The sequence below is a fragment of the Dryas octopetala genome, chromosome 2, assembly GCF_963921425.1.
Source record: "Dryas octopetala chromosome 2, drDryOcto1.1, whole genome shotgun sequence".
Lineage (NCBI taxonomy): Eukaryota > Viridiplantae > Streptophyta > Magnoliopsida > Rosales > Rosaceae > Dryas > Dryas octopetala.
Genome location: NC_141367.1, coordinates 5,726,850 through 5,740,032, shown reverse-complemented (window position 1 = coordinate 5,740,032; position 13,183 = coordinate 5,726,850). Strand labels below are relative to the sequence as shown.

The 13,183-nt window shown below is 34.1% G+C and overlaps 1 protein-coding gene across 7 annotated transcripts; it reads left to right on the top strand.

The window, feature by feature from the left end:
- Positions 1-4,024: 4,024 nt before the first annotated feature.
- LOC147292700 (putative thimet oligopeptidase) lies at positions 4,025-11,014 on the top strand. 7 transcript variants are annotated; one of them, XM_086230284.1, is made up of 9 exons: positions 4,025-6,268; positions 6,578-6,689; positions 6,781-6,853; positions 7,148-7,255; positions 7,344-7,441; positions 7,557-7,734; positions 9,519-9,687; positions 9,821-9,890; positions 10,597-11,014. In XM_086230284.1, exons 2-6 carry the CDS (start codon positions 6,679-6,681, stop codon positions 7,624-7,626), a joined length of 360 nt encoding a protein of 119 aa, XP_086086410.1. In that variant the 5' UTR covers positions 4,025-6,268; positions 6,578-6,678; the 3' UTR covers positions 7,627-7,734; positions 9,519-9,687; positions 9,821-9,890; positions 10,597-11,014. The 7 variants fall into 7 exon arrangements, with proteins under 7 accessions (XP_086086410.1, XP_086086413.1, XP_086086415.1 ...); XM_086230287.1 differs by having other exon boundaries at positions 6,546-6,689; positions 9,519-9,594; XM_086230289.1 differs by having other exon boundaries at positions 6,546-6,689; positions 9,519-9,594; positions 9,821-9,894.
- The last annotated feature ends 2,169 nt before the right edge of the window (positions 11,015-13,183 follow it).

Below are 13,183 nucleotides of genomic sequence, written 5' to 3'. Positions count from 1 at the left end.
CAAAAGTGGAGCTCATTGAGAAGTTACCGCCACCTACAAGTGTGAGGGCCGTGAGAAGCTTTCTTGGCCATGCCGGTTTTTATAAAAGATTTATCAAGGACTTCTTTAAAGTATCAAAGTCACTTTGTGATTTGCTAGCCAAGGATGCACCATTTGTGTTTGATGAGGCTTGCCTACATGCCTTTGAGAAGATCAAGGAGTTACTTATCAAATCTCCTATCATTTGTGCACCGGATTGGAGTATGCCATTTGAGTTGATTTGTGATGTTAGTGACTATGCACTTGGAGCCATTTTGGGACAAAGAAAAGACAAGTTTCTCCATGCTATCTATTATGCAAGTAGAACCTTGAATGATGCTCAACTCAACTACACCACAATGGAGAAGGAATTGCTTGCCATCATTTTTGTTTTGGAGAAGTTTAGAAGCTACTTGTTGGGTGCCAAAGTCATTGTTCACACAAATCATAGTGCATTGAAGTATCTCTTGTCCAAGAAAGATGCAAAACCGAGACTTATAAGTTGGATACTCTTGCTGCAAAAGTTTGATATTGAGATGAAAGATAAGCCCGAAAAGGAGAACTTGGTTGCGGATCACTTGTCAAGATTTGTGGAAGGAGGTGATGATTCTAATATCCCTTTGTGTGAATCTTTTCCGGATGAGAGCCTTTTGGTCATGACTATTAGAGAAGATTATTTGCCTTTGTTTGTGCATTTTGTGAACTACCATACTAGTGGCGGCAAATTTGTGCCTAAAGAGTTTGACTACCAAGCCAAGAAAAGGTTTTTGAAGGAGGGAAAACACTACATTTAGGATGATCTTTTCTTGTTCAAAATGTGCAAAGATCAAGTGATGAGAAGATGTGTGCACCATGATGAAGGTCAAAGCATTCTTAAGCATTGTTATCATATGCTTGTGGAGGACACTTTGAAGGCAATAAAATCGCACTAAAGGTACTCACTAGTGGATTCTTTTGGCCTACCATATTTAAAGATGCATATGCTTTTGTTACTAGTTGTGATAGATGTCAAAGGGTTGGAAACATTTCATCAAGAAATCAAATGCCCTTAACTAATATCTTGGAAGTTGAATTGTTTGATTATTGGGCATTGACTTTATGAGACCATTCCCTAGTTCCTATGACAATCTATATATTCTTGTATGTGTTGATTATGTGTCAAAGTGGGTTGAAGCCATGACATCCAAGACAAATGATCACAAGATGGTTATGAAATTCTTCAAGGAGAACATATTTTCAAGGTTTGGCACTCCTAGCTACGGTTCTCATTAGTGATGGAGGATCACATTTCATCAACAAGCTCCTTAAAGCCTTACTCAAGAAGTATAATGTGAAGCACAAAGTGAACACTCTCTATCATCTACAAACTAGTGGACAAGTTGAGATTTCAAATAGGGAGATCAAACATATCCTAGAGAAGATGATGAACACTTCAAGGAAGGATTGGAGTTTGAAGTTGAATGATACTTTGTGGGCATATAGAACGGCATTCAAGACACCTTTGAGAATGTCACCTTATAGGCTTGTGTATGGGAAAACATATCATCTACCCATGGAACTTGAACACAAGGCTTTATGGGCACTTAAGGAGTTGAATTTTAACTTTATCAAAGTCAGAGAGAAGAAGAAGCTTGATCTTTGTGAGCTTGATGAGTTGAGATATGAGGCATATGAGAATGCTAAGTTTATACAAGGAGAAAATCAAAGCATATCATGATAAGAAGCTTGTGAAGAAGAATTTTAAGCCAAACCAACTTGTGCTTCTTTATAATTCAAGATTAAAGTTGTTTCCGGGCAAACTTAGATCAAGATAGAATGGTCCATTTCAAGTAGTTTAAGTCTTTCCTCATGGAGCCATTGAAATCAAGAACATGAAGAGTGAAGATATGTTCAAAGTGAATGGCCACCGTTTGAAGCCTTACTTTTCGGCTAGCTTCAATGAAGAAGAGGAAGTCATTTACTTTAAGAATGCTCCTTATGCACTATAAAGACAACCCAAGTGTTGGAGGTCTATAAGGGGGAGTTTTTCTTGATCCTTACCTTGTTTTTAGTTTTTTCATTTTTGTTTTGTTGTTTGTATTGTTGTGTTTTGTGTTGTGTATTGTTTATCTTTCATTCCATGCATGAATTTTTCATTGAAAAACTTTCGAAGTCACTTTTTAACATTGAGGACAGTGTTAGATTCAAGTGTGGGGGGAATGTAACTTTTGTTGAAAATTTTAAATTTTTGATGTTTAATAAGGGCTAAGAAGAGAATGAGCATATTTAGGTCTTAGAAGTTCATCTCTTGTTAATAGTGAGTTATGAGACCTTGTTTGAATTTATTTACACAAACTTTGTCAATTTGGTGCATTGTAATGAGAGAAGCATTTAAGACTTGTGTGAACCAATTATGCCATATATGTAAGTTTTGAGCCTAATGGAAGTGCATATATTGTTCCTAGCACTTTGTTCTTCTTGTGTAATCAATCTTGTGCATATTCCATCTCTAGAACTTGCTTAATATCTCTCAAAGCTTTGTGTCATGTATGAATGCATCTTGGAAATGATCTAAGCATTAGGAATCCACCATGGCCAAATGAGCATGATCCCTAAATATGTTATATCCAACACAAATGTCTTACCTTTTTACTTAAATAGTGAGCAATATGAGATTGAGTTATGTTAAAGTGCTTGCAAAGAAATAAGTTTGGGGGTTTTGGGAAAGACAAGTGTGGGGTTGTTCTATGTATGCAAAAAAAAATCGTGATTGTGATTGCATGTCCAACTATCAAATAGGGTGTGGATGTGATAACTTTGATAATGCAATTGTATGTCCGACTTGAAAGGATTAGATAAAAAAAAAAGTTTTATTCAAGAAATAAAAAGTGTTTTTAGTTTAAGTATGAGGGAATGGTTTGAGGGTTGAGTTTTGGCAAGTATCTTAAAGTCTTTAAAGTTCTTAAATCTCAACAAGAGAATTGCTCATTATGTTTGCTTGGAATTTGTGATAACCTTTTCTTTTCGTTTCTTTAACCCCTTACCCTAAACTTCATTACAACCTAATAAAAGTCTTTTTGATCCAAGATATTTTGTGCATGGCTAGTGGAGATGGGATTGAGTAGCAAACATATGGAGACATATGCATAATATTACATTGAGTGCATACACTTGTGTGAAAATAGAGAGCATTTCAATGAGTGTTTGGTTATCCAAGTTTGAATTGCATATCTTGTGAATGCATTGAATTGACATATGGTTTATAGTGTACACACTTACTCGAGCATGTGTTTCATGTCTTGTTCTTAGCACTAGAGGAAAATCTAGGAAATATTTTATGCTTATGAAATTCATAGTTCTATCTTGTGTTTTTCTTTATTGGGTGTTTTGTTTGCTCGAGGACGAGCAAAACCTAAGTTTGGGGGTATTTGATATATTCATAAATTCACATCCTTTTATATTCTTCTTACTTAGTTTTTGTGAGTTCATTTGATTAAAAGCTTTAAATTTTATTTAGTTTTGTGTTTTTGGCTTCCGAGCAATAAAATGAGAAATTTCACCATTTATTCTCCTTAATAGATTTTGACATGAATCCAATTGGAGATAGAAGCTAACACCTTGAAGTTATTCCATGTTAAATTTCGTGACATTTGCAAGACTTCTAAGGTGTTCATTTTGAATTTCAAAGTCAGCCTAAAACTGCACCTGAGGAGAACTGAGTCAGCTACATTGTGTGGGGCATAACTTTTTGTTCCGAGCTTGGATTGAGGCATATAAAATATGGTTAGAAAGAAGACATCTAGGGCTTTCTATTGATATATAAAATGTAAATTGCTGGATTGGTTAAGCCCTCCAAATTGCTCTCCAAAGACAACTCAGAAATCCTGTCAGCAAAAGGACAAAGTGGTCCCAAGGCATCTTTCCATTTTGGGTAATTGCCTATCACATGCTTTCTTTCCTTCCCCTTTGTTCGCTCATTCTAAGCAAAATTCAGAAACCACAATGTGAAGGCTCTAAATGAGGCAAAGAGAACATCTATCTATCTCAACATCCTTCAAGGATCATCCATTAAGGGATAAGATGAAATATTCTCATTTTTGAATTAACCAAACCTTATCCCTTCATTTCCTTTTAATCCTAGCCACATATTCTAGACATAACAACTCACTGAAACCATAAAACACTCTCTCAATTTCGAGCTCCCCTCTCCATCCTCTCTAATTTCACTCATTCCATCATTCATTTCATCATTTCATCTAAAAAACACACATCTCATCTTCTATCTTCCAAAATCCCTAGCCTTTTCTCATTTCTCTTCATCATTTCTTTTCTCTATCTTTCCCCCCATCGACTCTTTCTCTCTAAAAAGTCAAACACCATCACAACACCCATCTACCATATTCACCACCATTATTGCAAGAAGAGCTTGAAGGCACTTGGGACAATAAGCGATTTTGGGCATCCTTAGAGGAGTGACACCCCTTGGGAGCTTGGCTTCAACATCTAGAGTTTTCTCTTTTCCCTCTTGTTTCCATTTATGTTTCAATTTGTAATGTTGTTTGTAACTTTTATGGCTAGTAAGTAGTTTCTTGATTTGGGGCTAGGGATATAGCCCTAGCTCAACCATGTAATGACTTTGTGATTTGTAATATAATTGCCCTATTGAAAATATATGCTCTTATGCTAGTTTAAAGATCATGACTTGTATGTGTGAATTTACCACTTGCGCATATGAGAAATGTTGTCATGTTGAAATTATAGATTGGTAACCTTTAGTTTATAAAGTTTGTTGCATAAGAGCATTGTAATTTAAAAGCACCTTGGTTGGATTGTTTTAATTGCTTGGATTCCTCATCCTTAGAACTTTATGCACCTAAGGTTTCCTATGACATTAATCTTAAGTAGTTACCTATCACCTTGGTTGGGATAGTTGATAACATGAAAGAGTATGTGCCATAATTTACCTTGATCGGGGGTTAGGAATGAATCTAATCTATCTAATTTGGTATAATCACTAATTGCATTATTTATTACATTGGACGGTTAGTATGAACCCCTAATAACCTCAAATCCTTCATCATCATTGAATTTAATTTATACTTGAATTTGCTTGCATTTCCATTTGTTAGTTTCAAATTCTAATTTTATTTATCATCAATCAACCAAACAACAACTCAACACTACACATTTACACATACCATTATGTTTAGTTTTGGTTTTGCATAGTATATAGTAGGTTGTTTGTTAGTTTTATAACCCTAAAATCAATCTAGCTTGTGGTTGAAATCTCAATCCAATCTCTTGGGTACGACAACCCTTTACTTCCATTTTCATACTAAAACTTGACAACCTTGCACTTGAGATGAGATAATTAACAACAATGACATAGAGGAGCAATTGCTGAAAAGATAATAATCAACACTTTTTAGTATCAAACTTTCTTATATTGTGTTTGGATCAATGACTAGTAAGGTTTATGATAAGAGATTGCATGGTTAAAAAAGATTTTGGATTCTCAACATTGCAAGATAATTGGGTGTGTATTTGGTGGTGTGCGTGAGTTAATCAACCTACAACCCCTTGCCGTGTGTGTGTGTTAGTGATTTCTAGTTCATTAGCATAATTGGTTTGATTTATATTTACATATCCTTGTGGGCTTGACCTCGTACTTGCACCATTTTCTATTAATGTGATTCGTCCACTTGCGAGTAAATGTAGAGTTGTAACATCACTACTAGGAAATACCCCATTAGATATCACTAGAAAAATATCGGTTTTTAAAAAATTGATATTGTAAAAAAATTTTATATCAGTTAGATTTTTAGTTTTTTAAAACTGATGTCGAAACACATTTGTATATCGCTAGGTTTCCAAATTCGATATCTAAAGTTTTGAGTAGAAATTAAGATTCTATAAAAACCGATATCTAAACCATTAACTGATATTAATTATTTCAACTAAAAACCAATATACAAATTTTTAGGACAACTTATAGGCTTTTTGACTTAAACTTAGACCCGATACTCCCCTCTCAAACACAAACACATAAACAATCTATCTCAGCACTCCCTCTCACCCTGAGCTCTCTCTCTCTCTCTCTCTCTCTCTCTCTCTCTCTCTCTCTCACACACACACACACACACACAGACACCCACCTTTCGTTCTCACAGTTGTTGTCGCCGTCGTGTGGTTGACCTTGGCGTCGGCGTCGGCGTCGACCCTCAAGTGTTTTATCTCTGCCTTGCTCATCGTCCTGGGTTGCAGCCAAAAGGTAAGATTAGTCATCTCGATCTCCTGGGTTCTCTCTTTCTCTCTGTCCTCGATCTTCTCTCTATCTCATCCTAGGTTCTCTCTTTCTCTCTGTCATCTTCTCTCTTTACTGAAATTAGGGTTTCAAAATGGGGTTTTCTGTTGTTTAGGTTTTTCTTCAAATTAGAGATTTCTTAGGTTCGTATGTTTCATGAAATTAGGGATATGATACATTTGTTTCTTCAAATTCGGGGTTAATTTTCTATGAATTTAATGTTTCATTTGCTTCTTTAAATTAGCGAGTAAGAACTGAGAAGATATATATGGACAGAGAATGGGGTTCAAAGCCCGGCAGCGGCGCACCGTCTTTGCCCAGAACAAAGCCATCGACTGCCGAGAGCATGTCCTACGAAGACTTATTTCTACCTTGATATGTGCATAAGGTTGAAGGAAGACTTATTTTAAAGATTTAGCTCTTCCTTTATGTTTTTTATTTGAGTTATGAAGCCATGGGTTTATGTTGTCTTTGAACAGGGAGGGAAAATATAATCATACATGTGTGGTGGCTCTTCAAAATGGTGCATTATCATCCAATGGCTCGCGTCAGGTTGTGCTTTCAGTTTGTGACCATGAGTGGTATCTTTGTAATATAATTTCTTGAGATAGAAACTAATGTACAATAGCTGTAGTTAAAAAGAAATTGCATTTCTTCTTTTTGTGCTGGAGTGAAAAGGACTCTAAATATTAAAAAGAAATTGCATTTCTTCTTTTTGTGCTGGAGTGAAAAGGACTCTAAATATTAGTTCAGATATTTAGTTGTCATATTGGTGTAGAGAATCATATTATCTGAATAAACCATTAGTCTTGTGTTATTAATTTACCATTTGCTTTTTGTAACTAGATCCCAGTGGCATTACTGATCTCTCAATACCAAGAGGATGTTAGTGGTCATCCTGCATTATTGAGGTTCTCAGAAGTTGTGAATCTTTTACATGAGTTTGGCCATGTGGTATGTTGTATTTCATTATTCACATGCTTTCTCAATGTGATATGTTGTCCATAAATAACAGGCCCATCTGTTGATTATGAACCTTTAGGTACAACATATATGCAATCGCGCATCGTTTGCCAGATTTTCTGGGCTGGGTTTTGATCCAGATTTTGTGGAGGTTCCTGCTCAGGTGCTAGAGAACTGGTAATTAATGGAATATTTTGCTCCCTTTTCTGAACAGACTTGGCCTAAATTCACGCATCTTTTTTTTTTTTTTTTTTGCCATAAATTCACACATCTTAACTGTGTAAAATTTCAGGTGTTATGAAAGCTTCACTTTGAAGTTGATTTCCGGCTTTCATCAGGTGGAACATGATTTATTTATTTAATTTAAATAGTAAATGCTTGGAAAGTCAATTTGCTTTATACTCTTAATCTCACTTGGCCTGCTGAGGGTGACGATCATAACAATATTGACATCGTGTTCGAGAATTCTGGTCAGTACCATCTTAACACATTTCTTTTAATTTATTGGTTTTGAATTTTGATCTTAAGATTTCATGGGGGTTTGTTTCTTTTTCCAATTTATGATTATCAATCAGTTTACGGTTTGTTGCTGGGTTTATAACTATGAGAGGACATTGGGTCCTCCTTTTATTATGAGAAATTAAGCAATACTAGTGTGAGAAAAATTAATAATTTCCAAAATCACTAAACATAGTAAACCAACGCTTAAACTACTAAGGAATGCAGCATACAAATTTTAAAACAAAAAACAAAAACTTTCATGGTCAGTTTTGATGGTTAGCATTGATTAGAATCTGTTAGGAGTAAATTGCTTGTGATCGTTATAAAAGTCATTCTAAGCTTCTTGTGTACGTAATTCATCACAGTCAATAACAAACACTGTCTATTCTGTAATTCATCACAGAAAAAGATAAAAAAATCTTTTTGGAACAATTTTCCATATATTATGTGGACAACCATAATGTGTAGTGGAAAATTAATGTGGAGTTGCTTTTCGGAAATAATTAATGTAAGCCTTTGAAAAAGTTGAATGCATGATGTCTACCATCAAGCCTTCATCTCATGTGCAAACAATTACCACCACATCAGAACGAGCTAACTCATTTTTTTTTTTTTTTTTGACTTTTGCCTCCTATTCTTTGTTTCATTCGGGCTCCTCTGTTTATTTTGGTATGGCTTTATTTTAATTTTTTTTAATTACTTTTAATCTAAATGTTATATAAAAAAAATTACCTTATCTTTAAGTTTTATTATTAAACCCTAAATTATGGGAGAACTCTTACATTTGTAATGAGATTAAAAATCAGTGAATCAGTAAAGCAAATAACCAAATTTAAATTATCATCATATCTCATCTTTTTAATTTGAAAAATATGACTAGAATAGAAATAAGTACAAACAAGTATAGCAGATCAGATCGATGATCCAAATCTCATAATTTAATATCGTTAATGAGCTTTAGGAAATGATTTCTTCACTATTATACTTAGTGGGGTGTAGTAGGTCGGAAAGTAGAAATTAAAGGATGCACAAATGCAAGAGGATAATCAAATTGTTTGTACCAAACTTCACAGTTTAATTATATGCCTGCACTTGCCATTAAGAGGGGACAAAGAACCATGTTAATTCACATGGGCTGTGACTTTCTTATATATGTTGCATTTTTGTGTTATTTGAGATTCATTAAGGTACCAAATTATATGCTTTAAATGATATTCAAGAATGCTAAACAAAGTGTTGGGAATCATTCTAGCTTCAACACTTATACCCTTTGTTAGAATACCCTCTTAGATTTAGTGATGGCTTCTGAATAATCCATGAGAAAAGGGAACTTAAACCACTGAATTGCCCACTATAAATATGGACAAGAGTCATGCCTTGATTTAGTGATGGCTCCTAAATTGCTTGTGATCGTTATAAAAGCCATTCTAAGCTTCTTGTGTACGTAATTCATCACAGTCAATAACAAACACTTTCTATTCTCTCTGAATTTCTCTCTAAGTTTTTCTTCATCCTCAACATTTTCATTCATTTTCTGCTCCATGGTTAACATATGATTTTCAGTTGCACGCTTAATGGTTTGTGTCACTGTCTACATATCATTTATTTCTGTATTGTTTGTTATAAAATGTGTTCAAAATTCGATGAACTATCTGCATTTTTGCGTTCTTAATTATATATATCTACGTATTCACTATCTTAGTTGTTTCTGATCCTTTGTTTATAATTACAATAATGCTGAATGAAATCCCAGCCGGTGACTCCAAGGAGTATGAACTGTCATTAACTGAATACTCTACTGCGGTGTCCAATGATGAAATACCCAAATGGTTAATTAGATGAGAATTTTAACATATTTGTTGCGATTCCTTTGGATCAGTTCACATAGCTTATCAGGGATTTGATATCTTATGGGACCGCAGGTACTTTATCATTTGGTCTATTAGCCATATGGTACTGTAGGCATGCAACAAGTTTAGACTTGCTAAAACAAATTAATTATGATACATGCCATTTTGAAATAACTAACTATGAAATCTTATGCATCTACCTCAGTTTATGCGTACGTCACTGCTGATCGAGTTACGTTCATTGCCGGGAATATGCAGCTGGCCTCTTGAACCCTGTAGGTTGATCTCAGCATACTTTTGATTTTTGTATGCTTTTTGAAATTCTCTCTTCTTCTGGGTTTGGTGCTAGTTCAATAAATTTCTTGGTTTGGTGTGTAAATCTCTAGTACTGGTTGATTGTTGGAAGTAGTTCAATTTGTTCTCTTATAATTTGAAGGTTGGTGCTTTGATGACTGGCTGAATTAGACTAGAGTCTTTGATTAATTTGATCAAGTTGCCTATTAACCACCATGTTCTTGTTTTGGGTGATTTATTGTTCACTAGCTGTTACCAGTCCAGAGGTCTATTGATTGGGGCAAATATGTTATTTGATTGTTTGCAGTATAGTGGTCCCTTCTTACCTTGAGTGGGTACAGATGCAATTATGATATGTTCATCTACCCTAATTGAATGTTTGTTTAGTATCAACTACTTTAGTTACAGCAAACAGAGTTTGTCTGTTCTGTCTAAAGATCCTTATGTTCTTCAATTAATGAATGCTTGTATTTTTCATTACAGAGTTGAGGAAATAAAAGCAGCAAGTTTGTGGATCTCTATCTTTTTTTTTTCTGCTGCTTCTATTTTGTTTCTTATTATTTACATGAACTGTACTTTACAAATTCCTTATGTAATTGGTAGTAGAATAAGCATAACTTTATCTTTTGAATATATAATTGCATATCTTTTGATGGCTGATCATGCACTTGTCTTTAATGTTTTCAGTGGTCTAAGACGGAGAACAAGCGGACTGGTTACACCCAAGCCCAGATTGATGAAGTCTGAGTTGAATGGGGAGATTGTGTCACCGATAATTATTTTTAGACATGTTGGTATGTTGTTTTGACATACATTCTGTGGATATAGTATTAGTGCAGCCATTCCAATCTTTTGTAAAGGAAAAGGCAAAATTTAGAACTAGTTAGCTAGTGTGCATAATTTAGAACTAGTCATGCCTTATATTTTGTGCAGATTTTTGAAGTTGCTTATGGGGTTATATATGGATTATAGTTATCTCTACTTGTAGAGGGATTTGTAATTCATTTTTGTTAACTTGAATATGGGTTGAAATTGGATGTTGGAAATGTATGAGAACATTGGATGAAATTTATGGAAGCATTTAAATTGCACAAATTGGATGTTGCATGTTGGAACTTTTATATCAAATATTTGGCAGGAAAAATTGATATCTAACAACCCATTTTATTTTATTTTTTTAATTAATCAACATTTACAATATCAGTTAAACACTGATATCTAATGACTATTAAATCTGATATTTATACAGGTATATACATCGAAATAACAAATAATATCGATATCTAATATTATTTTTATATCACATTGTAACTCAAACATGATGTTTAAGAGACTTATAATATCTAAAACAACGAACAAACAGATATCTAATGTGTACATATATATCGGTTTTAGTTACAAATTCAATGTGTTAAAAATATTATATATCGCTTTGATAAAAAAAAGTGATGTAACAACCTACCAAATATAGCTTTTGATGAGTTTATAATATCGAAAAATAGAACTAAACAGATATTTAATATATCTTTTAATGTCAGTTATTGAAAAAATAATGATATTGAAAGTATATTACAAATCGGAATCCGTTCATTTAGATAGCGGAAACTTGAAAAATCGATGTATATTATTTATTAACAATATCGGATATTTAAAAAATAGGATGTCTAATTTGATATAGACATCGGCCCAAAACTGATATTGAAAATAGGGTACATTAGATATCACGTCTGCCCTTATCGGTCGCAAACCTAATAGACATCGGTGTTCCACTGATATCTAATGGGGTATTTCCTAGTAGTGCATGTTTTAATTGATTAATTTATGCTCTAAGAAAACAACAGTAACTTCTAAAGAGTAGAGTTTAGTCCACTTAGAACTAGTGACTACCGACTACCGACTACCGATGTGTGACTAAAGGAAATGTCATATTGTATTCCGATCCCTTATTGTTAGTTGTCGTCCCTAACCTAGAATTTGTTTCTTTTTGTCGAAATTGTCTCTTATTAGATTACTCAGTTGTTGAGTTATTAAGAGGTTAAGGTTGTCATTGTGATTAGTTGCCAAGGTGCCAAGATAGGACCATGCGCGAACGTGAAAGGCCGTGGAAGAGAATACTTGAAGAATAGGGGGATTTATCCTACATTCCTGACTATATATGGACTTTGTGCGTATATGTGTATATGTGTAGTTTTAAAATTGTTATAACATGCTATTTCTATGTTTATTATGATTGGTTTGAGAGTAAAGGTAGCATAACTTGTGACCTTGGGTTCAAATCTCTAAACCTTCTAGAAGAAATGATCATTAAAGTTATGAAGGGCCTGGCCAAGACAATTAAGTTGCGACGTATGCCCGTGCGAAGCAGATATATGCTCATAACTGATCAAATAGCAGGTGGTATGGATATTCAATTAAGAATTCCTATCTTTGTTTACTATGACATTCTCTCTATGGTTATTGTTTCGTTGTATGACTAACCGTAGTTGTACCTACTGTGTATCGACCATCTGAGTTATTGTTATTTATGAGTTATTGTTTACCATATACTGCTGCAGTTGAGGTATTCAAATAATTTTGTGGAAATGTTTTAATGTTTTGGAAAATCATCTTTCACTGTAAAAGGTTTTAAAGGTTTTCAAACCTAATAGGGTCCCCTAAGGGGAAGCAATGATCGTATGTCACGCTTACCCCCTACTCTCTTTGTTTTGTTTTATGTTCTTTTGCTTATGCAGTTTTGCCTCTTGGAGACGATCTTGACTAAGGGGTGCACAACATTGAAGTCTCTTGTCTGGTGTCTTAAGGTCTCATTGCTCATGTCTTTTGTCTTGCAGCTGTTTATGACTTCCATTGGCTTTCCTTATTTTATTTTTGTTTAGGATGAGTTTGAACAATGTTTTATTTATGTTTTAATCAGTTTGTAAACTTATTTGGGTTTTAATATACTTTGGTAATTTCCTCTTTGAGTATTGATTTAACTATTCTACCCTAACGAGTTGTTAATTTTTATTTACTTATTTATTTTTATCTTATTATTTTCTTAAAAGATCTTGTTGTGTAATGAGTACTCTGATCCAACCCGGTTCATCTAATTATAAAAGACTTAACCCGCCTTGAGTTTCTTGGGAGATTAATTAATGTTGAATTTTTTGTGTTAATTTCTTTAGAAATTCAAGAAAGGTGCCTATATGGCATACTCGGGGTTTGGGATGCGACACCAACACCTCAAAACCATGCACATATATGTGTATATGTATATAGAGGCCCCTTTCGTTAA